The 24610-nt window shown below is 36.1% G+C and overlaps 3 protein-coding genes across 5 annotated transcripts; 1 reads left to right on the top strand and 2 right to left on the bottom strand.

Annotated features, from left to right (window-relative positions):
- Positions 1-52: 52 nt before the first annotated feature.
- LOC117917534 (autophagy-related protein 9) lies at positions 53-13211 on the bottom strand. 3 transcript variants are annotated; one of them, XM_034833846.1, is made up of 11 exons: positions 12743-13211; positions 10332-10980; positions 9884-10204; positions 5839-6061; positions 3255-3434; positions 2942-3148; positions 2079-2156; positions 1905-1975; positions 1636-1746; positions 316-1439; positions 53-221 (listed from the first exon to the last, which is right to left on the bottom strand). In XM_034833846.1, exons 2-10 carry the CDS (start codon positions 10907-10909, stop codon positions 335-337), a joined length of 2874 nt encoding a protein of 957 aa, XP_034689737.1. In that variant the 5' UTR covers positions 10910-10980; positions 12743-13211; the 3' UTR covers positions 53-221; positions 316-334. The 3 variants fall into 3 exon arrangements, with proteins under 3 accessions (XP_034689737.1, XP_034689736.1, XP_034689735.1); XM_034833845.1 differs by adding an exon at positions 12291-12412 and having other exon boundaries at positions 53-1439; XM_034833844.1 differs by having other exon boundaries at positions 53-1439.
- Positions 13212-14094: 883 nt separating this feature from the next.
- On the top strand, positions 14095-17913 carry LOC117917564 (CDT1-like protein a, chloroplastic). The gene is made up of 7 exons (XM_034833879.1): positions 14095-14490; positions 14617-14736; positions 15228-15453; positions 15613-16323; positions 16908-17109; positions 17186-17276; positions 17514-17913. The coding sequence occupies exons 1-7, from the start codon at positions 14258-14260 to the stop codon at positions 17569-17571; spliced, it is 1641 nt and encodes a 546-aa protein (XP_034689770.1). The 5' UTR covers positions 14095-14257; the 3' UTR covers positions 17572-17913.
- Positions 17914-18199: 286 nt separating this feature from the next.
- On the bottom strand, positions 18200-20773 carry LOC117918186 (WAT1-related protein At2g39510-like). Its single transcript, XM_034834698.1, has 7 exons — positions 20550-20773; positions 20067-20129; positions 19842-19958; positions 19517-19745; positions 18976-19134; positions 18739-18890; positions 18200-18651 (listed from the first exon to the last, which is right to left on the bottom strand). Exons 1-7 carry the CDS (start codon positions 20771-20773, stop codon positions 18501-18503), a joined length of 1095 nt encoding a protein of 364 aa, XP_034690589.1. The 3' UTR covers positions 18200-18500.
- Between the last annotated feature and the right edge of the window lie 3837 nt (positions 20774-24610).

Genomic DNA, 24610 nt, shown 5'->3' on the forward strand with positions numbered 1-24610 from the left:
GAACTCAAGCATGGATACGTAAATCAAACCCAAAGACATTGATACTCGATAGTAAAAACAAATTAATACTATGTGAATTGGAATAAACATAGTGAATGTCAACAGATACTGAATGCCTGAAGGTGACTTTTTGGACTGTTGGCCACCTTCCAAATTGAGCTGAGGCCTGTTCCAAATCTAACCTCATAATGAATTATGTACACCAAAGAATACAGTGTTTCCTGTAACGATAACATAGATCAGAATCTTGGAAACCCATTCACATTCTAAATATCTGAATGCAATAACCTGGGAACAGACTAGAAGGAAACTGACTTGAATGAAATTGGATGAATCAAGAGCTCCAGGGTTCTGAATTCTCATGCATTGCATCATCAGGGGGCCTTCTATAAATATCATCAAAATGAAGTGTATAATCTCCTACATCAAAGTCCATGAAAGTGGTACGGGATAATAGCTTGTTGGGGTTCCTCCAGTCAAACAATTCCTCATCCGGTGACTTGTGAGAACTATACTGGTCTCCATGGTGATCTTCATCCAATGTCTTGTGAGAATTCCTCCAGTCTACTTGTTGTTCTTGGCCCAGCGAATTGTGAGAGTCCCTCCAGTCAAAGTGTTGTTCATGATCCAGTGACTTGTGAGGTTCCCTCCAGTCCAATTGTTGTTGTTCATGGTCTGGTGACTTGTGAGACTTCCTCCATTCCAAGTGTTGTTCATGGTCCAGTGATTTGTGAGACTTCCTCCAGTCTAAGTCTTGCCCTTGCCCCTCGAGACTTTTATCTGATAAATTATCATGATGGTTGTATGGGGTGTGCTGGTTGAAATCAGGAGGCTCAAGAAAACTTGCCTGGGGGTCTACACCACGTGGGCTACTTCTAGCCCACCAACGGCTCTTGGTAGGGTGGGACACATGACCCGAGTCATGATGCTGCAATACACTTTCCCGGAAGAAAGGTCCTGAGGTAGAAGCTTCCAGATGACTTTGTGACCGATCATCAAATTGGCGGTGCCAAAACTCTCCATCATATCTCACTTCCCTTTGATTGAAGTTGGAAGGCATCCAAAAATCTTTAGGATGTTCTTCAGCCACTTCATAAGGTACTCTAGGAATATCATTTGAGTTACCATTTTCTGCGTGAGGTCTGGAGGTATAATACCAATCAAGAAGATATGGATGACTCTTTTGATCTGCGTCGATCAGCCAGAGAGAACCTGACTGATATCCAATTCTAGGACTATTCTGCAGCATTTCTCTCAAGAATAAACCATTTCTGTCAATTTGGCCTCTCAAATTTGGGCTCCCTCGCCAGATTCTAGGAGGTGAAAATGCAGGTCTAGTCCCATGGCCTTGCAACTTTTCTTCCCTAAAAGTTCTAAGTGTTGACAGGAACTGCTTTCCCTGGGCATCTGGTTCCCATGAAGGGTAACTGCTTTGAAAGCTGCATGTGAAATAAGAAGATCCAATGTGAGAAGCAGTGCAAGAGATATACAGTTCAGATTTCCATGGAAACCATTTGTATCTAACAAATAGCTCAGATGTAGAAGCAACCTAGAAAAATACAAGAAGAATTAGAAGCATCTATAACCACTATTATGAGAACAATGCTTTTATAGAATGCAATTTCTAAATCATACCTCAAGAATGATTTCTCCATTTTACCCTGAGAACTCCTCTGAGATCGAGATGAATTATGTGGTGAACCATAATTGCTATTTCCATGGTTTTGGAAATCAAAGACGCTAAAACTGCCATGAGAGAAATTGGCATAATTAAATTTTTGATCTTTTTCAATGTGAAAACAGAATGAAACCAAATCATGTTTGCAGAAGAAAATTATCCACTTAATTATGCCAATACAGAGAATTTAAAAATAAAAATAGAAGAGATGGAAGAAAACTAAAACCTGCAAACATGACCAACACCTTCAACATGAACTGTGAAATCTTCAATGAACTGCAAAATGTCATCCACCCGCTGCAAAATTAACACAGGGTTTATCAGTTCAGAACAGAAATAGAAAGTACAGCGCAGAAAAAGATATCAGATACTTAGTCTATGAAATATGCTGAATAACCACCTTTGGAACAACAAATAAGAGCAAGCAAGGAGTAAGAAAAATTGATGCAATCTCCTCCAGTAACATCATTCCAGTATACTGCATCACGAAAATTCAAAAAACCATAAGCACAAGAAGTGATTGAACGATATTTATAAGGTATAGAGTGGAAAGAAATAAAGACAGAAAAAGGGAAGGGGAAAAACTGGTCCTGATTTTAGCCGAATTATCCAAAACATAATTCCTGATTTCATGAAAGACAGCTCATCAAAATACAAATCCTGACTAACCACAGCGCCCTAGGTAGGACAAAACCATCTCCAGAAGTGGTGGGCTCATGGATCAACGAGGACAAAACAAGGCAGCAGTTACTAAGAGTATGGTTCACCAATTTGCATACATAACCAAAACTACATTTTATTTTTAGCAATTCTAGGAAATCCCAATTCTAGAACTAAATTTCTGTGAAAAATAAGACTAATCAGTAACAAATTCAAACACAAATAAAAATACATAATCACTAATTAGACTGAGATCTAAGGTAATTACCAAAAAGAAAATGAATGTTCGGTACTGTGAACCCCAATTACTAAATACATGAAAAAGGATAAGAACTGTGGTAGCTCAATCAAAATTTACCAATTTTCTCAACAATGTCAGTTTAAAAAACACAAATCTAATTTCTTTGCAGATGTTGAAGAATGCTACTTCTCTGGACAACTTTGAGATCAACAGGGGCACCAACCACAGAAGGGGAAAGATCCAGGTTTCCCACTAGGCTACTCATGGCAATCCCAGTTTGGTAAAAGCATGAGGTAAAATCAACACCAACCCCCCTCCACCAAAAGAGAGAGAACAGTAAGAATCTATGCCAACAGGATTACCTGAAACAAGGTTTCAAATTCCATTCTGACCAACTCAGAATTCTCTTTTCCACGCCATCTTTTTGGCAAATAGTGTGAATGTTGGACCACCAAAGACATTGCCCCTTCTGGATCAAGGACCAGAAGCTCATCTGTTACAGCAGCCCGGCTAATAGCTGTTATAGTTCCAAAAACAGCAGCATACCAAAACAAGTTGCGACCAAATATCTGCATTTTACCATTAGAAATAAGGAAAAAGAATAATTACCTTATATGTTAATTAACATATTATGCATGTGGCTTAATATACACAATCTTAATGAAAATACATTACATGGCCTTCTAGCAGAGATTCCTCCAAAAATGCAATGAAAATCAAAACAGCAGCAAAACCCCCAAAGACAAAAGAGATGAACTTCGCAATAATGGATATAATAGGTGATGGAAATTGCTTTAGATAATCAGAAGCATGTACTACACTGCTGTTGATCCGATGCTTGAACAAATGGTCCACCTGAAGTACAGAAATGATAGGATATTAGTAGGATATGTGAATCATATATATACAGTGTAGGCATATAAAGAAGGAATATTCGAGTACTTGAAAACTTCTCTTAATAATGATAATTATCAGCTTGAAACCAGCTAACAAAGAAAAGAGGCCTAACATGGAGGGAAAACACAATTTTTAAACAAGAACTTGCTCTTGTTGTTTATCAATAATAATAATAATAATAATAATAATAATAAAGGGCTTGGGGATGAGTAAAATATTAAACAAGAACTTGCTATAACATGGGAATTAGCCTATATATTTTTGGATTATATGAATTTGCCTTTTACTACAAAAATTGAAATTTAATTGAATTGGGCAGGGATAGCCCTACCTTACCTAATAACCAAGCTAGATTCACCAATTTTTTGTATCACTATGATCCCATTTTTCCAGGTTTTGGGAGGGTGGACTGGTAATGGACCTAACCTTCAGCATTTTTTCCATGAAGTCACCACATGCCTGCATGCAAATTCAATGATACCTCTCACCCTTTTCTTCTCTTTTCTTAGGATAAAAGATGAAAAACGAATCAATTTAACTTTGAAATAAAAATATGAAGACATGTCTAGCTCAAAAATAAAGTAAATTCTTCTAAGATACATTTGCTAGGATTTTGTACCAAAGAGTACCAGAAAATTCCTTATCAAGAGTCTGTAAAATGTGTTCATTTAGGTCTCCATGAAATCACAGGTCCATCCAGTCTGAGCCTCTCAAAATTCAGAAAGCTTGTTTGAGTTTACACATTGAAAAATCAGCAACTATCATTCAGAGTAACCTTAAGATGGGTGACTTATAGACTTTACTTTACACATTGAAAAATCAGCAACTACCATTCAGAGTAACCTTAAGATGGGTGACTTACAGACCTTACTTTTTATTTTTGGAAAATCAAATGTGTTCTAGAAGATTTCTTAATTTAATCTTGAATTAGAAATAAATTTCAGTCAAAGTAGACCAGAAGCAAGCTCTTGGACCAATCCAAGCATTGCTAGGATCAATCCACAAAGTTAACATCTATTAGAACTGGATCAATCCAGGGTGCCTGATGTCATTTCTTTCCTTATTGGGTCCTTCAACTCACTTGAAGCAGATTTTTCATTGAAGTTTTTAACACACTCTGCATCCAAGCCCTTGAGAGTGCATGGAGACACCACACCCCAAATTCTCTTGGCTTTACACCAAATGGAGCTGCCAAAAAATATACATTTGAGTACATAGACTATACTTAATTACCCTCTGACAAAAGAGATGCTATTTAAAGGAGAAAGCAGAAGAGATAAGTGGAAGCTTCACAGACATTTTCTTTTATTTATTCAGAAATAATCCTATGGATCAGAATTAGTGTCAGAAGTGCTATGTCTGATTTCTAATTTTGCTAATTATTAAGCCTTATGACATCTTCAGAATTTAATAGGCATCTATTTTAGCAAATTAGGTTTAATGGGCCTTAGTAGTTTTGGGTTTGTTAAACAAAGGATTAATAATGAACATAAAGGGGAGAAAATTTTTGGTATGGGTTTGTTAAACAAAGCTTGAGAGTTGTTTATTTATGCTTCATGATTCTTGTTTTGCGGCTTCTTTTGCTTGGCTTCTGCAGATGGGCCCACCTCCTGGTCTCGGTTTTATTCATCACTAATAAAGGTTTCCCCAGTTTCCTATTAATAAACTATACATGTGCAGTTGGTAAGATGCACATAATAAAATTTTTAGTAGATCTAATTTTCTATATTTGGATAAGTTGTGGTAGATTGTAATTCACTTAAATATAGTCAGGTTCACATATAGAAATTAATTTGATATCTTGTTTTTATTTTTCTTTTTTACTTTTTTATTTTTATAAGTATTAATTTGATATCTTGTTCAGACTCTGCTAAAGAAGATCACCAACAAAAGAACTTGACTAACCTACATTCTCCAAAGAAAAAATAGCATGTGGAAAGAGAACAAGACCTTTGTCATCAGTAGCCAACCAGCCCATTCTCCCCACTCTTACCAACTGTGCTAAGGCCTAGGGGCTAGGAAAAGAAATCATTAACAGTAATAATCTATCTCAAGCCAGTGGAGATGGCAAAAAATAAATGATTTAATTTATACTCTTTGAAGACACTCATAACAGCAGGAAATTACCCACTAGCAATCAAAATATATTCCTTTCTGGAGAAATGTTAACATAAATAATTCATGAGTGTTGGAATAGAACTTGAATACTTCATAAATGAGTTTTCCGAACGGGCTAATTATGTCCCTCCTAATCTCAGGTACAGCCATCAGATACAATCTGCCTTATTGTTATTTCAGGGAAAAATAATCTGTTTTCACCTATTATACCACAAATTTCGAATTAAAAAAGAAAGAATAATACCTCATTGAATTCCCTAAAGATCCACTTTGACAAATTTGACCATCTCCGAGATGATGCTGTGGTTGGATGATTATAAAACTGTTCAGCATGCCTCAAGAAGCGAAACACCAGAATGAATATGACAAGAAACGGAGAAAGGAGAAGCATCACAATCCCAACAACCATAAGCCTTTTCTTCAATGTTTTAGGATTAGAAACAAAGTCCCTTCGAACACAAAAGTTTCTGCAGAAACAGTGTATACTAAGATCAGAAATTGTTCATCAATCTTAAACAGCATTCAGCATATTTCTTTTTATTCTTTCTGTTCAAGTGGTTACATAAAGGACCATTTCTAGCTTTCTGCCATAACTAAATTTCTTTACAGTGAACTATCCAATAGTTCACTGCAAAGTTTCCAGATTGCATCATATGTACGAGTAAGCAATATGGAACAATGTAATGCCATTCAAAAGAAGACAGTTGACAAATGCAGGTAACAGCTCAAATCAAGAAAGCCTACTGCAACAAATTGGAGTTAGTTCCCTTTCAACCATTCTGCCCATCAGACAAAATTCCTTCATTGGAACACCATCACATTAGACCAAAATTTTGGAATATTTGTGTTCAAAAGAATTTGACAAACAGGTTCTAAACTAGCTGCCAACCTAATGCAACTCTCCTTTCCTGGGATTGGAACCTGGGACCTGGAACCAGTATGTTAGAAGATTTTTTTTTGATAGGCAAATAAGAGTATGTATATTAATGACTACAAAAAGGATGCCAAACTAAAGTGGCAAATACAGTATACCGGAAGTATACAAGTGAAACAAAAATCAGCTATAGTAGCTACAAAACCACTATAAAAAGAAGAGCCCACCCATTCTATAAAATCTAATAAAGAGGTTGGGGCCTTCCTGCCTATCTCCAAAAAGGAACCCTCAAGACAGCATATACAGAGTTAGAAGATGAAGTCCTAAACAAATTAAGCCAAAAAAATTGTGGGTAGCAATGATATATTCCTACCTATTAAAAAAAAAAATGATATATTCCTAAGACATCCTTCAATGATGTCACCTGTCCTGTAGTTCATTCACCTAATTGAGTGTCTTCTGTATTAACTTTTAAAGCACCTCATTTTCATTCACCTAATTGGCCAGTCAGTTGGATTGCAGGTTGAGAAGTCTTCCTTCTAAGTATTTAGGATTACCTTTGCATGCTCCATTCAAGGCTACCCCACTGTGGGCTTCTGTTGAGGAAAAATTCAGCACTGGAATTCTGGAAGGAGCAGCTTTTATCTAAAGGGAGAAGGATGACTTTCCAGAGGAGCACTCTTTCTAACCCGTGAATCTATTATATGTCAGTTTCTGTAATCCTAGCATGGTGTAAGTGATCTAGAGAAGATCCAGGTGTACCTTCAATGAAAGGTGACAATTTAGAGAGTAAAATTCATCTTATTAAGTGGTCGTGTATGTGTTTATAGGGTTTGGGCATTAAGAGCCTTGAGCCTCTGACCATGGCCAGGGTTGTAAGTAGCCTTGGAGATTTGTAATTGAGGGTGATTTTTTTTTAGACAAAAGTAATCATAGGAAAGTATGGAAAGATGACAGGAGCTGTTGCTCAGTAAAGAAGCTTATGGGACAAGCATATGGAAAGCCATTAGGAGGGGTGGGGTGGGGGACTCAAAAACACACTTTTCAGTTGGTAATAGTTTTGGAATCAAGTTTTAGCATGACATTTGGTATGGGGGTAGGCCTTTCAAAGATATTTTACCTGGGTTGTTTGTTTTGGCAGTCCATAAAGAGGCTTGTGTTCCTGAGTATTGGGAAGGGAACTGTTGGAACCCCACATTTAGAATAAATTTATTTTGATTGAGAGGTAAATCTGGTGGAATCTCTTAAACACATATTGAGCCCTTTGTTGAGGTTGGGAAAGTGGACAAGTTGGTTTGGAAGACTTCAAAGAAAGGCCTTTTTCCTCAGTATACTCTTATTACAAATGTTTGATATTATGAGATCATCTCTTTTTCCTGCTAAAGGGATTTTGGATTCAAAGGTGCAATCTAAGGTTTGTTTCTCTATTTGGGAGACAACTTGAAAAAAAATTCTCACATCTGATCAACTTACTAAGCAAGACTGTTCTATGGTAAAGCAGAGTTGCCTTAGTAAACAAGACTCAAGTCAACTAAGAACATGATCCTACATTGCAAACAGAGCTTTGAGACTATGGTCTTTTAGTTTTCACTTTGCTTGGTGTGTTTGGATTCTTTCTAATTTGATTAGAGATATTATATTCAATTGGTGTAGTAGTTTTGATCTCTTTGTGTCTCTTTTAGACTCTCTGGAAAGAGTGTAACCATAGAATATTTGAAGGCCAGTTTACCTTTACTGTAAAAGTTTGCTCCTATCCTGTACATGTGCGTAATTGGATTAAGGAGAACTTAAAACTCTCCTTTGTTGATGTTGTAGATAATATGGGGGTTGGCTAATTAGTGCCTAATTGTGATAGCTGAATTGGGCTTGTATAGCCTTTTCCTTCTTTTTGGGTGACTTGTGTACATCATGTGTTCATGGGTTATGCCCCCTGTTTGTTGGACACTTCTTTATACATTTTCTTTTATGTTGCCTATCAAAGAAGAATGAACAAGTAGTAAAGTACAAGGACAATTAGCCATCAAAAAAAAATGGGGAGGGAGCACAGCCCCTTTATAGGCGCAATAAAAATATATACTTGCTAAAGTCACATGGATTTATATCCATTAAAAAAAAATTAGCATCCTCAAAATGCAGATTTATAATAATGAAAAACATATATTTGCAAAAGCCACATGCATATATATTAAAGAAGCCACATGGATTTATATCCATAAAGAACAAGAAGAAAAAAGTGTGAAAAGTTGCCCCCTTTTGCATTTTTTGGACAATTTAGCGGAAACACAATCAAAGAGCTTTTAAAGATAAAGAACAGAATGACCAAATGATAAAACTCTCATTCCTTTGCAATCTTTCAGCTTGGATTAGAATATACCTAAGTAAAGGCTCAATGCCTTTGTTTTTAGTGCTCTTTCTTTTGAGGCCTTGCTTTAGGTGGTCCTTGTACATGTCATGTGTACCATGGTGTACCTTTTTCTATTACTAATTTATATATATACCTATCTTTACCTATAAAAAAAATTAAAAATTAAAAAGAAGAAAAAGAAAAAGAAGAATTTGACATCACCAAGTGCTTGAAAAAAGATATTTATAATATTAAAAAAAAAAATTATACAAGCCATGTCCACATGGATATATACTTAAGGAACTCCCTTTGCAACACCACTAGTCATGATTTTCTATCACAATCTACTATTTTAGAAGAATGACCTAGATGGTGGTAGATGGATTTGAAGCTTGGTAGGATTCCAGAAACAAAACCATTAACAATATGGCTGCTTCAATGTGAATAGAAATTCATTACTTGAAAACCTAATGATGTGAAAGAGAGAAAGATGAGGCAGAAAAAATGCACTATTTGTTTCACTCAGCCTGTGAATCCAAATTATCCAACAACTTCCTCAAGTTTAGAATTGAGGATTCAGCTACATATGTTTTAGCATCTGTGGCAGTGCCTTTATTGAATATATGAGCTTACCAAATTTTGTGTGTATGTGGAAGAATTGTTAAAACCTAGTGTTGAAAAAGCAAGTATAAATGTGTCGCCATGGTATAAACATGTGTCTCTAAGAACCAACACATTGTAGCTTAACAAAAAATGAAGAAAAGAATAATTTTTTTTTGATAGGTAAGATCAAAAAGAATATATATAAAGAGGAGACGCGAAAACAGTGCCCCAAAGTATGAAGAAAAGAAAAGAATAAATTTTATGACTTCTGTGGGTGTAATACATGTTCCAGACACTTGTAAATCATGGTGGTACATTGGAAATGCCCGAGTTGGTGTCAAACAAGTCTAGACAAGTGGTTTGACATGGACAGAAGTTTAAGGTAGTTTCAAAATAGCAATAATCATAAAAATTCAATAATAATAATAAAATAAAAAACATGACTGATATAAATAAAAAGAAAAATACCTATCAAACATGCTCTGCAGTATGCACCAATTCAAGGTCCATTCAAGGGTCTTTGTCAGTATCAGATGATGCTGCACTCCATTTGAGCCAAATTTAACAGTCGGGCCAGCACCTGGGACCCAACGAGATATTGGAAAAGCGAGAACTCCCTTGTTGAGCATTCCAATTAAGTAATTCTCCTTCCGCATCAATCGCATCACCACATCATGAGCAGAAAGGTCCTTAACCACACAAAGTTGTTGTGAACTTTGTGACTGAACAACCTTTTCAAGAATTGATGCCCATGGAATCGTTTGAATCTCATTGTCAGTGACATGGAGGCTGCAAAATGATAACAAAGTTGCTCATTGTTCTTTAAGATTGCTTCTAAAATCAGCTTATAAAGACTCCCAAAAATAATTTGATAATGTTTACACAACATTGAATTTTAGATCAAGTTCAAATTCACCTGTTGTAATAGAAGTGACGTATTCCCAGAGTCTCCTTTAATTGTGCAAAAAATCTCAAAAAACAGAAGATCCAATAGACAGAAAATAAGCCCAAATATCCAACAATAATAGCTTTTGAAAGTGTGAAGGGGGTTAATGGATGTTGATGAAGCGCTTCCTTAGAAAGATCACAGGGCTTAATTCCAGATTCAACTGCATCCATCCCACATTTTGCATTGCGAAGCCCATTCCAATCAACAAATAATAGAAAAAATGCTGAGAAACATATGGTGAAACCCAGGCTCAGGAGCTCAACTATCCATTTTATGATAATGCACCAAAGGCCTTTCTCACAATAATAGTTGTAAAGCCTTTCAAAGAACAGGTCTAAATCAGTGATTGGTTCCACATTCCTGCTCTCACCATTAAGAAGTCCAGAAGGGCTGTCACTACCAGGACTTGGTATCCTTCGATAGTCAGATAATTCAATCTCAGGAGGCACATCGTTTAGCAATCCTGTGGTCAAAGATGATTCACCGTGCCACTTCCATTTAAATATGCTAAGTGCATTAGCACCCTTTTGCCCTCTGAACATCATTCACAAACAACAACAGTAGGCAAAAGCAGCCAGTCCATTCCCCAAACAGCTTGAATGGTCAAAGCAACACGCTGGAAAAAAGAGAGAGAATCAGATTACTCCCTTTTATAATATAACATGTACCTTAAAAGGTAGAAGCAGTTACACAGAATCACGGATAATAGCCAGGAGAGAATTGTATATAAACAAACAAAACTTAGTGCATGCTGCAAAAAAAGATGAAGTGTTAACAACAAAACTAGCAAACCCACAGCAGGTGCACATAGGGTTGTGGTTCAATAACTGATATAATAAAATTTGCACATTAGGTGGTGAAACACTCTCAAATTATTTTGTTAACAGCAATGACTACCAAATTGATATTCTTTTCTTTTAAGACTTGCTCACTCCACAATGGAACATAGAATGTAAATCCAACAGCTAGGGAATAGTATTGATCTCTTCAGGCTTTTATTTATGCTGCATCTCGAGAATCAGAAACCACCTTGAAATGATAAAGTGAAAAGAAAATGCATTGAAAAGCCTGTATTTGTTAATAAAGCCCTCAGGGAATTTTAATCTTTTCCATGTCAGCAGTACAGATGATTGCTAAAGTAATTTGGTGCACTACTCCCAATAAGAAAGAGGATGAACTTAGATTCACTCAAATGTTATTACTACATAACAGACAACTGCTAAAGGAATGTGGTGAAAGAGTGTCAATAAAGCACTCATTTGCAACAACTGAATCTAAACTAAATGAGCAATTTACCAAGAACAATAATCATTGATATGTCAGCCACACCTCACATCCCAGGCCAGCAGTTCATTTTGATTAACCATGTAACCTTAACCAGGAAAATAGACACAACAATTAAAGCCCCTCTCTACAAATCGAATGATGTGTAACATTGTGATGTTACTAAGTTAAACAGTTAAGCGTCAAACAATTTATCCATTATCAGAATTATTTAGGAAAGAAACAGTAGTAATACAAGTTACTAAGAAATTTTCCTTTGCATAGTAAGTGGACTTCTCTATTCCGCAACACCTCTATGACCTTCATATGAGCATAATCAACCATATTTGAAATCCGATTTTCACTTTCCAAGTGATTCAAATAAATGCATAATACGGTCTTAACACCTCACTTTTTTTCAGATTAACTCCCCCTGGAACCCTTAAACTCACTCCATTTACTAGTAGCCAACACACCTAAATGTCAAAAGCATCTTGAAGTCAAACAAAGTATTTATCAATACTCACCTGCAACTGCTACTAATCACTAAGAACTACCTTTCTCCATAAACTAATCACATTGAAACTAAAGACTTCTGACTAAAACAGATACCAACTGAATTCAACTTGGAAAATCCAGCTCAAAGTTAGCTTTCTCACTAACCAGTTGGGCATAAGCAATGCAATAAATAGGGTTCAGCTTTGCAATTCCCCAGAAACACCAATGCAATCAAAGCCTCTGCACACAAACATAACTTCACCAATCCCAGAACCCAGTCAACTGAACTGCACATAAATTAAGACCCACAAAGTGGCAACGAAAAGGAAGTGTCATTATTCAACTATTCAATCATTGAAAATGATTGGAATTGACATCTGTATCGTAAGAATAGGGCATTATAAAGAAAAACATATAGTGATTATCGTTGTCATATGATTGAGACCATGAAGATTACGATCACGACTAGCTAAATGAAGGAGCTAGTTTTGATCACTACAAGTAAACCCCAAATACCCATAAAACAGTTCAACCCAATCACATGACGACCAATTTCAATTTTGCACAGAAAAAAAAAAGAAAAAAAAAGACCCAGGTGCAGGAAAAGAAAAATTTACCTGCAACCCCTAAAAGGAAAGGTGGGGTTGAGCGGCGACAATCAAAGAAAGTCGAAATTGGCAAAAACCCAGATGAGAATTGCGACCAGAAAGACAATCAAATCGGGGGAAATCAGAGGAATTGGTACGGAGAACGGAAGGGGGGTTGGGGCTGCCTTCAGAGACCGAAACAAGAAGAATGAAAGAAATTAAAGAAAAAGGGCAAAACCCAAGAGAGAGGGAATTGCGTGGACGAAAGAGGAATTTTCAGAGATTTTTTAATAATTTCTGAGGAGTTTTAGCCATCTCTATTCTCTCCCCATATATATTATACACGAAAGGAAACGTGAAGATGGAAACGTCAATTTGCCCACTCCTCTCCCCTCTCAATCAGAATTTCCAAAACTCCAAACCAAACCCAAGGTGGAACAGTGGTTTTATTACTTAACCGACGATATGATAACAATTGATATACAAGAAAGGTTATGTACCCCTTTGAGAGTTAGGCTCACCCCCCAATCCCATCTTTGATTTGGGGTTGGATTTGTTTTTTGTAGGATGGTACTATGTTGTTGGGCCTAGGGTGTAGTTTCCTCTTCAAACTCTTCCTATTTTCATAGACTTCTTTCCTATTTATTATCAATCATTTATAATTTTTTTTTCCTTTTTTATTCTTCTTAATTCTTCTAAAATCTCGAGAGAATTTCTTCAACGCTAAATGTTCAATCAAACTTTTTTAAGGTTACCATACGTGCACTTTCTGACATGATTTATTTATATTTTTTAAAAGTGGATTACTCGTGTTTATTTAATATAATTTTTTAAAGAAAATATTTTGAAAATTAATTGATCACCTCAAGTGAAAAAATCCTTTTTAAAAATTTAAAATATTCTGGAAATTAGAATTTAGATTTACTTTTTTCTCTTTTATTTATTTATTATTTTTATTATTATTTCATTAATTTATTTTTTACTTTTTTTCAAACAAAAATAAATCCGAAAAAGGCTGATATCTACTAAACCATCTTACGCTCATCCAAAATCCCAATATGGATTGGAGCCAATAAAATAGATGGCCCGATGAAATCATATCGAAAATAGACTGGGTCGATATTCTACAGAGAGCCCAATGAAAATATCAGGAAAATGGACTGAAGTCCAGTTGGTCTGGTTTGGGCTTACAACCTACACGTAATGGGCCCCATCTATTCACAAAATGGGCTGGTCCGGCTCGACAATGGGCAGGACGAGGAGGGGCTTGGCAATTCCATTGAACGGCCCAGAGAAACCCCGGGAATTCTGTGGCGGGAAATCTGACCTGGCAGCGCACACGTCAGTAGGTTTCGCGCCAAAAACCCTAGTATACCTTCGTCTTCTCCGCCACCACCTGCAAATCCTTACTGCCTCTCTGCAACTCTACTGTTTCTACTCTCCACAAACCACAATGTCCGCTTCAGCATTCAATCCCTTCAAGTCGAAGAAGATCGCAAAGTCAAGCTCGAAGGTAGATCAAACCAAAGCTCCAGATCACGATCCATGGAGCTCCAAAACCCCCGAGAAGCCCGCCCTCCCCCGCGCCGAGGTCGAAATGGCTCCGTCGCACTCTCCATTAAAGAAGTGAAACAAATGGCCACTACCCTCACAAAGTCAGCTGCAGTCCAATCCGCTCGAACCGCTCCGGTGGGATCTGCTCGGACCGCATCGGTGGATCCTGTTGCGTCGCCTTCGAGACAGAAGAATGTGAACCGCTCTATGAAGCTACCAGAAAAGTAAGATTCTGTGAATTTTGAGAAACATTGAAGAATTTTGTTTTTATTATAGTTATTATTATCAGCATTTTTTGTTCATGGATATTAGGAGGAAATTTATTAAATTTTTTTGGATGTATTCTACAGGTATGAGATGTTGGCTCAATTTTTTGATAGCTTGGATAGCTCAATTCGGTTGCTGCGATTGAAGGGTTCAATGTCGACATTTACGAATATATGCCCGAAAATTGAGTGTTTAACCGATAGGTATTTGGTTTTGCATTGTGGATTGAGTTAATGGTTCATGTTATTTCTTGTTTAGTAGATGAAAAATTTGAGGAAAAGAAGATACAGGAATGAATTTTTTTGGGTTTTTTTATTTATATATCGAGTATATAGCAGATTGTGGGTTAAATTTATGCTTTTTAGTTGTATGTTTTGTTTTTATTTAAAACTGAGTATATAGCAGATGGTACTTGGTTTTGTTTTTGGTTCTGATTAAAGATTGGAATCTGGGTTTTCTACAATTCGCTGTTTGGTTCATGAAAAAAATGACGATAAGGGAGGATAACAAGATGAAAATGGGGTCTTATTCTTCTGTTGGTTTTGATTTCATAAATTTAGACTCAGGTTTTCGTTTGGAGTCAAACTATTTTTTTTCCTGCTAGTCGAATGAAGCATTTATATTCAGGTATTTGTACTGTTGCGGCCTGGAGATTGATCACTGTAATTTCTCTCTTTTTTGTTATGATTTTTAGGAGATTCTCACATGGCAACTTAGCTCAATTGAAGTACATTTTGCCTGAGGCTATCGTGATAAAGAAGGTTCTGATGCTTGATGAGCGAACCAGTTGTATGAAACCAGATCTCCTTATTACACTGGATGTTGATGGGATAGAGAACTCAAAATTAGAAAGTGGAAATTCTCATTTGAGGAAAATATTTCGAGCACGGCTTTTGGATTTTGCTAAAGCCCATCCCGAGGTATGGCCATTTTCAAATTTCTGTATTTCATGTTGGATGTTTCATTTTTTCGTTCAGTGCTTTCACTCTGCAAAGCCATTTAGTGGTTTTACATTTGGTTCAATTGTTTCTTGCCTTTCATGTTTGCATTTTACTGAGCAATGCTATTTTTGCATCTAGGGAGATGAAATTCCAGAGGAAACACTTCCAGAGCCATTCAGTCAGTCAAAGCAAGATCTTCATTCAAACATGATCAAAGATTCCTACTCTTCGTTGCCAGCGGAGACATCTTGTGATGTGCTAATGGAACAGCCACAAGCAGTAGCATCCCATTTGTCTCGATGCTTCCAGAGGCGCTTTTCACAGAAAATTTCAGGTGAAGCAGAGAACAGTAATAAAAAGCCAGCAAACTTTTCTCTCCAACTTTCAGATCTTCCAGTTCATGATCCATACCTTAACAAAAGTTCCTCCAATGAGGAAGTTGTTGCTACTGTTGCGCCATCCCCTGTTAAATCTTCATCTCCGGCTCATTTACCATTGTCTCACCCACCTGCAACTCCATTGAAAAAGACAGATTCTACAGACAATCAAGATTTTTGTTCCATGAAAACCCCTGACATTCAAGTGACCCCTGCCAAACTTGCTTTTAGTCCAGCCAGGTTGATGACAATGACACCTTCATTGCAGCCACCAAAGAGATGTCTTATGAGTCCGCATGATGATTCCAGCAATTCACCAAACAAGTTAGTTAGACGTCCAGCCCGTTCCAGGTCATTGAAATTTGACACTCCTGTGAAGGGTGCGGAGATTAAGGAAGAAGTAAACGAGAAAGGGAGCTTGTCAGTTGATAACGATATTCTTGACATTCTTCCTGAGAATCTTCTGGAATCGGTACGCACTGCATAAGCTCCCTATGATTGACTCCTTAATCAGCATATATTGGTATTTCTAAATTCATTCCTAAAATATTATAAACTGCTGAGATGAAACTCTTATATTTACTATTCGAAGTTCACCAATTTTTAAATTCATTTGTTTCAAGGCATTTATTAGTGTGCCTCTGCTAGAATAGTGTTGAAATAGTGTATGATATGGATTTTAGAAAAATGGAAAAAGGAAAAGAAACAGAGGTGTGAATTGCCAGACTATTTTTCTGTAAAGCTTCCTGCAAACAAATGAGCAAACGGAAAAATATTTTCTTTTATTTTTGAGAATCTGAGAATTTGGTCGAGGAAGGGAAGTTTCTTGTGCTAATAAACAATTTGAGGGGTTTTTTGGGGGAGGGGTTGAAATCAAGGCAATCTTAATATAAGGTTGTGGTTTTGATGAAAACAATTTTATAAGCTCTATCATGATCTTGTCTTTTTGACATCTTGTTAGAGATGAATATATTAAGGTTACGGCACAAGAAGGCTTGTGATCATGTTGATTGCGTGATTTCAATCAAAAAGTTAACCTTATTGCCTCTTTTGCAGATAAGGGAGAAAGAGAGAAAGGCAATAGAAGAGCAGGATCCAGCCATCTCACAAGCAAAGAGGAGGCGAGAGATGATCGTTGGTCTACCTAAGCTCTTCAACATGATTCATTTCTTATTTCAGTCAATCAATCGCTCCATTATCACAAAAGAGGAGCTTATGCACAAGATACTTGCAAGCCATTGTGATATTGTTGATAGAAGTAAGCTTTAGTCCTTTCCAGACTCAACATTACATAAGCTTTATCCAAGCTAAATCCTCTTGATTGTTATTTGCAGGAGAAGTTGAAGAACAGCTTAAGTTGCTACAAGAACTAGTTCCAGAATGGATTTCTGAGAAATTGGCATCTAGTGGGGACTTGCTATTATGGTGAGCCTTTTCAGTCATCTTTGTGCCATATGTTCCTGTGAATGCAAACCTGTATTCATTTAATATGGCAATTTGAGAATGTAGATAGATATCTATCTGCTTCTAAATAACCAGATAAAGGTTATATTGGTAATATTACAAGAAAGCAAAAGGAATTTCTCTGTCTCCAGTTCCACCCATAAAAGGTGAAAGGATACTTTTCAGTGGTGTTTGATGTTATCATCTATTCTTTTGCAGCATCAAGAAGACATCAAGTCCTGAGTCGATTCGACAAAGACTAATGGAAGCAAAGTGAAAGAAGTCTCGAGTAAAATTCAGCTGTTGCAAATTAGTGCTTGAAACATATGGACGGTTCACAAGCTCCCTCTGTACATTGTGCCATTTGTAGATATTTATTTTATTCCTTGCCTCATCCAACATTCAATTCGTGTTCCGTCTTTTTGTATCTTTTTTCCTTTTCTCTACTGTACAACTCTTCTAGTTGACTGTTCTTGACATTCTGGTGGCAAGATCCAACTAGAAGAGCTCCAATTCCAGTCAATTTGAGCAGCATCAAGTATACAATTATGTAAGCTCATTGAATTTATAATACCATTAAACGATTCGAATTGAAGCTGTGACTATGCTTTTTGAATGATTTGTCTGCCACGTTTTATGTGAAAATGTGGGAGTAATGTGGCTTTTGTGTAATGCTACCATCAACAAAAGAACCTGTCACCATTCAACCATATTGCCCACTAGGTCTAAGGCCCGAAACATGGTGTCTTGCTTGTCAAGCACCAAGAACTGGCACCGGATTTGTCTGTCTTGGGAAAATCATGGGGTTCAAGGGCTACCCACAAATTACATCTGAAAACTTTCTGTGCCTTTTCCCTTTTCGATTCAGTTTATTCTGCATCATTAGATAGTTATGGACTGGGTAAACATCACAATATTTATTGATTGGGTTGTCGAGGCACTAGTATTCAAATTCCATTGGAATTTCTATAAGATGTAGCAAAATTTGACCTATTGTTACGCGGATGGCTGCCCTCTTTTGACATCATACATAAGCTATATCAGAATCAGGAAGATACGCTTTTGAAAGAAAAAAATCAGAGAAAACTTTTAGATAAATCACTCATGGCGATAGAGTTAGGCTTATTAATTCAAAACTTGATGTTATGATCCGATGGTGAAGTTTATGTTTAGGTTCCCACCCTGATTCAATAGTAGTATCCTCCCCTATGGTGAAGTCGCAATCTGGGTTGGTTCCTTCTGCTCCTCGGAAGTTAAATTGGATTGCTCTTGGGACTTCACCCCAACTTGTTGATCAATCTCTTTGCCCCACAACAGCAAGTATAAACCAATGATAGCGATAACTGCTCCCACGATGCTGAATGAGCGGAAAGACTCCTTTAGAACAATAAAAACAAGGCATATGTGTGTGCAATGCTTCTAAAAGTTGGATAAACCTTCTTACCTGCCCGTATACAGCTTTTCGCCAAGAACAAAGTATGCTGTAAATGCCACCATTATTGTTGAAAGGGGATTAAACATGGTCACAAAGACTGGCCCTTTTTGTTTAGTGCACCATAGTAAAAGGAAGATCATTATACCCGAGCACACCACTCCCTGGCATTATCAAGTATGAATTAGAATTGTTCAATAGCTTTAGATTGTATATATAAATCTAAAATCCACTCATGACCTTACTTACGGCATAAATGGTGGACCACAATTGGATGCTGACTGAAAATGACCATGCTTCTGGTTTATGTTGCATGATTACTGCAATGACAGCTGATTGTGCTCCTCCGATAAAGTTCATCCATGTAGTAATTGACAGTGGTGCAGGATATCTCTTCATAGTAAATGCCTACAGAATTCACATTTGTACTCTGCATCATTTGTTCTTGGAAGGGAAATTCTTAATTAGGTACTTTTTCTTCCTTCTGAATTTATGCTGTACTCTTTATTTTTATGCCCTTGTGAGTGAGTTTTAATCATTATCATGTATCCTAATTTGCTCATGAATGTTGAATGGTTAGAAGCTTGTGTGTTTCTGCTCTACTGTATTGCTTCCATGGTCTTATTAGCTTAAGAATACCAACATCTTTGTGAGACATTTTTTTATTCTGTTCTATTTCCTGCAGTCTCATCTATAGTTGGTTTGCAAGTTTTTGTAGTGGGGATATGTTGATCCATGTCCCAATCTGGACAATAGTGCAATAGAAAGTGCTAGTTGAAGAGTAATTTACCTGCATAATGTACCAAATAGACCATGTTATGCAACTTGCTACTGTTAGAATCGACCCTTTCGTCCAGTTCTCATGCATATTATTTCTTCCGATGTGGATTAGAGGGCTGCTCAAGTTTCTTATTACAGGTCCTTTGCAAGATGTCATGATCATGACCCCCACCAAGGAAAATAAGGTCCCAAGGATTTTGGCTAATCCTCTAGGGTTTCTAATATCAAGGTGTTCCAGTCTGCATGGAATGAAATAGAAATTAGAATTCGATGGTTTCTTTCGAGTAATGACTAGAAATTCTGAAATCAAGTAAGACTGGGAGTCAAAATCTCACCTGAGAATAATTGCCATTACAAAAGTCAAGGATGCAATGGTGTTAACCATCGACGCTAGAAAGGTTGGCGAGGTGTATGTCAAGCTTGCAAAGTACATGTTAAGAGTTAAGCCAATCCTGTTTTCACGGGGGAGAGGAACAGTCAGTGTTTTTCCTTTGTTAGATGAACTGAAAAACTCACTATCTCTTTTATGTTATGCTGAAAGTAGCACCCAGATATCCTACCCAAAAAGAGAAAGCACAAATATCTCTGCAAACAAGACTAACGTCAGCTTTGGCCTTACTTTCCTGCAAGGAAACATAAACAAATATCAAATGATAAACCTGCCATAAAACATGAAAGCTTTATCATAGGACTCTCTTCTCCAATACTGATATGAAAATAGGGTGAAAATAAAAATAGTAGACGAAAATGTGTTTTTATTATCATGAACTGAGACCAGAAAATATGCTGGTCTACTCTCAACTATATATTGCAATTAGACTGCATCTCCCATGTATAGCATGGAATATCGATTGCATTGAATATTTGTGTTTCAGGGCTTATGGGCATAAGCATGTCAAACTCACCCAAGAGAGTACAAGTAGAATGAGTATGTGGTTTAGGTTTTTCCTTGATACTTGGTTGAGAATTGGATGAGTCTTGATTCATGGTAAGATTACTGAAAGCACACAGATCGATACAAGCACAGCTAGAGAAGAAAGTACCTTTCAAGTACATAGGCAAAAGGAAACATCACTAAACCACCAATGAAATGTCGATAAGTCACCATAACATGAGGATTCAACCCATGGTTAAAGGCAGCCTCTGCTGTGAAATAGAGAATAGTATAACAGGTGTGAACAAGAACCATGAGAAGATGTGGCTTGAACCTCCTACAGATCACTCCAAATGCACACACCTCAGGGGCAGCTCTTGAGTCTGAATCCATTTTACTTCTTTCTTCTTTGTGAATTTTGCATATATACGAGTTATGCACCTATATATACTAACAGAGGTGAATGAAAGAGTTAGCGTGCGTCCTAATGTTTATTGCACGTGGTGGAGCATCATGTTCTTCTTTATCAGATTTGATAGTACCTAAATAATTTGACAGTTCAGAGTCAAACGAAGTATCTGAAAGAGAACAGACAAAGGATAAAAAGAGAAGTCCACATTCTTTTTCTTGCAATTGGCATGCACCATTCTTGCCACATTTCCCATGTGTGGCTGGACTGGAGAAATGCCTGTCAGAATGATCAAGGAATCAATAAATTTGTATGGTTGGCCGCCATGACTAGAGTGAAACTGTGAAATGTTTGAGTTAATGCAATTACTCAAGAGACTGCATGACTGTGCCCTGAGAGTTGTTGGTCAAACCTCATTTTTATACATAGGTTATGATACATCTTATTATTGTGAACTTCTATGGCTTGAGACTAGGAATATTAGTCGATTAATATTATAAAAAAAATGCTTGTTTGGTTATGATATATATTACAAGAATCTGTTTTATCCTTCGATTGCTTTGTGCAGAGGGGTGAGGTATCTGCTTCTAGCATATTGCTTGATGGTGTGTACAAAGGCACTTGTTGTCAGGGGAATTGGAACTTCTTGCTCTTTTTGCTCTCCCTCAATTCTTTTGTGCAGACAGAACGCGCAATCTTGCCACTTTGGAACGACTATTTGAGAATATATTAGCAAATTGAAACTCAAAAGTACCCTTTTTTAAGTGTGATGTAGTCCAAGTCACCGAAGTTTTTTTTCCTTCTGCATAAATTAGCTGAACGATAACTCCTCTGAATTTATTCCTATAAAGGTGATTCTATTTTTTTTCTTTCTTTTTTTCTTTTTTCTTTTTGGTTTACCAGTTCTCAGGATTTGATTCAATTTGGGAATTAGAACTCAATGTAGAAATCTATTCATTTTCTTTGCCATCAGTTATCAATAAAAGTTTATGATCTGTAAACAAATGCTATGAAGTTGCAGAATCAAGAAAGGCCAACCAACTAGGCAGGCGATGAGTTCGTTTCCTCCATTTAGTTGGCATCTGAACATTTCTTTTTTACAAAAGAAATGGATGTTAACATCACCCAAGTTCTTGTATTAACCGCCCCCTTTTGTCTGCAACAAGACTTTTTGGCCAACTGATGGCGACTTGTTTCAATTTCTGTCCTTCATCTTCCTGCTGAATTACAGAATCCCCAAGGTTAAGGCCATGGGACTAATTTCTAATCTCTGAAGTATGCCCATTAATGATTTCAATTAAATATCTATGTACTCATATGTGTGGTTCCATTCCATTGTAGATGACGACTTAACCATGGATGCATCCTTTGCCCCATGGGGTCAAGGATTCTGCTCCAACTGGCTAGAGGTTGTCCAAGGACATTTGTGGATATTAACACAATGGGAGATGCCTGTAAGCCATTGTTATAGTACTCTTCCAACTTTGGAGCATAATACAATGAGGTTTCTTGGAAACATTATCCCATTTATATATACAGTACCAAGATTCCAAAGATGCTAGTATAGTACTGGAAAAGCCGATCGCGAGGAGTGGAAAGCAAAAGGAGATGAGGCAAAGAGAACTAGTGGAATTCAGAACACCCCAACACCCATCTTTGGGCACCAACAACTGGGGTGGTGCATCTCCCTTGTTGGCAAGAGACATCCCCAAGGAGTCCCTCGAGCAGAGGTACCTAAAGCTCAATAGTATTCGGACTCGTGATGAAATATTTCCAGCTGAGGATGATGGTTTCATCTACTTGCCTAAAACTCCAACCCCTAAGCCCGCATATCCCCCAACACCAAGCCATGGCAGAAGAAAAGGCTTTTTCTCAAAGCTGATGCGGGCGCCACACAAGGAGAATGCTGCTGCCTTGGGTTCAAACCCGAAGAAAAAGAGATGGTTCCCCAGATGGGACCCTGCAAATAGATGGCCTCAAGGCTGGTGTTGATGCTTTTTCATGCATGCAGGCCAGAGATAAGGTGACAGGTATGTACATCACTTGTTTGGGAAGAAGGATAATACTGCTTTGTCTGCAGTTGGAAGACATGGAAATGAGTTGGTTTTGGTGGAAGGAAGAAGTAAAAATTTGATACTTGATTGTACTAATTGTTAGAAGCTTATGTGCAAGGTGACACCATCAAAATCTTGCCCTTATGTTGTTGATAATTATTGTGATATTGTTCAATAATTTCTACTCAATTTTCATGCATGTTACATCAGTATTTGGTCTAAAAAATCCAATAAATCTAAATCCAAAAGTTCACTATGACCGTCCATTAGATAGGTTTTCGATATTGATACCAATTTTTGTCCGACTGCAATATCCAAGATTTACCTATAGTAAAACTTCAATAAATTAATAACTTCACTCAAATAAAAAAATAAAATATTTTGATCCCAACTCGGGTTAGTGTACTAAATTAATAATCTCAATAAATATATAAAATAATAATATTTTATAACCCCAAAAATATAAATTAATAATTGATGATTATATATATATATATATATATATATATATATATATATATATAGTATGTATTAAGTAATTTCTTATAATTCCTATTTCTTAATTCACTCATTGAATTCCTATTTCTTAATTCACTCATTGAATTATTGTATACTTAACACCTTTTTATCTTTTAAGATATTAAGTTTTAACATTACACTTCTTTTTTTAAAATTTTTTATTATTATTTACAATTAATAATCATCTCTTGTTTTTTAAAACATATCTTAGGTTTTTATGCATTAACTTTTTATTAGATCTATTATTTTTAAATTTACAAATCATACATGCCCATATATTATTTAATAGAAGCATAATACTTTTTATAAATTAATAAATATTTATTTATCAATAAATTAATAAGTTATTCGTTTATCAATAAATCCCTTCAAATAATAATTTCTTTTGGTCTCAAAAATATTATTTTATAGGGATTTTATTATACTAAAAAAAATGTCAGTCAATCAAATTATGTCACATGCGCATTTAAGGGTCATTATTTTCTACTTTTATCTTATTTAGAGTACGTTTGATAGTGATTTTGAAAAGTATTTTTAATATTTCTAATATTTGAAAAATAAAAAATTTCAAGTGTTTGAAAAACCAAAATCATTGTCAAACACACTCTTATTTATACTTTGTCCAATCTTTAATGTCTAATCCAATATTTTTAATACTTTGGTTCTATTGTTGCTACTTTCATCCATGAGTGTAAATGTTTTTATATACTTTTACCGATAAAGATTGAATGTTCGATAATTATTTTTTAGATATTTTGGTTTTTTTTTTTTTTTTGGTGTTATAATCATCATGTTATTGTTTAATTTCAACTCATTAATGATTCATTATTAAACTTTATGAAATGGAGTAGGGGGAAAAGGTCTAAAATATATAAACATAACAAATGAAATTAAATATTTAATTGCACAAATATTTATAAAAAATAAAAAATAAAATGTAAGTAATTGTGCTAATATTTTATATTTATATTTTCTAATTTTTAATTTATTTTAATTGGGAATAAATATAATTTTTAAGATGGGCTTTTTAATTATAAAAGTCAGAAGAAAAAAAAAATCCATTTGCTAATTTTGGTAGTGATGGTAAGGAGAAGAGACGAATGGGTGATGGTGAATGGCTAACACCCATTTTTGTAAAAGACCAAATGAGAAATCGTTTCCTTAAAAGCAAATTTTCCATTTTTAGAATTTCGTTCTCCAAATTTTAGTGGATACATTCTTTACTTTCATTCCTTATTGGAAGTTACA

Source organism: Vitis riparia, chromosome 7 (genome assembly GCF_004353265.1).
Source record: "Vitis riparia cultivar Riparia Gloire de Montpellier isolate 1030 chromosome 7, EGFV_Vit.rip_1.0, whole genome shotgun sequence".
Lineage (NCBI taxonomy): Eukaryota > Viridiplantae > Streptophyta > Magnoliopsida > Vitales > Vitaceae > Vitis > Vitis riparia.

Bases quoted from the DNA above. Each gene is read 5' to 3' on its own strand.
- LOC117917534 (XM_034833846.1), bottom strand. From the start codon at position 10,909: ATGATGTTCAGAGGGCAAAAGGGTGCTAATGCACTTAGCATATTTAAA. The intron at 1,976-2,078 runs GTGGTTATTCAG...TTAATTTTGCAG, and splicing joins TCTTATTTGTTGTTCCAAAG to CGGGTGGATGACATTTTGCA. The intron at 1,440-1,635 runs GTATGATTTAGA...TTTCACATGCAG, and splicing joins ATGGAGAAATCATTCTTGAG to CTTTCAAAGCAGTTACCCTT.
- LOC117917564 (XM_034833879.1), top strand. From the start codon at position 14,258: ATGGAGCTCCAAAACCCCCGAGAAGCCCGCCCTCCCCCGCGCCGAGGT. The intron at 14,737-15,227 runs GTATTTGGTTTT...TATGATTTTTAG, and splicing joins ATTGAGTGTTTAACCGATAG to GAGATTCTCACATGGCAACT. The intron at 16,324-16,907 runs GTACGCACTGCA...CCTCTTTTGCAG, and splicing joins CTGAGAATCTTCTGGAATCG to ATAAGGGAGAAAGAGAGAAA.
- LOC117918186 (XM_034834698.1), bottom strand. From the start codon at position 20,773: ATGGATTCAGACTCAAGAGCTGCCCCTGAGGTGTGTGCATTTGGAGTG. The intron at 19,746-19,841 runs GTGAGATTTTGA...CATTCCATGCAG, and splicing joins GTAATGGCAATTATTCTCAG to ACTGGAACACCTTGATATTA. The intron at 18,891-18,975 runs GTAAGTAAGGTC...TGATAATGCCAG, and splicing joins TGTGGTCCACCATTTATGCC to GGAGTGGTGTGCTCGGGTAT.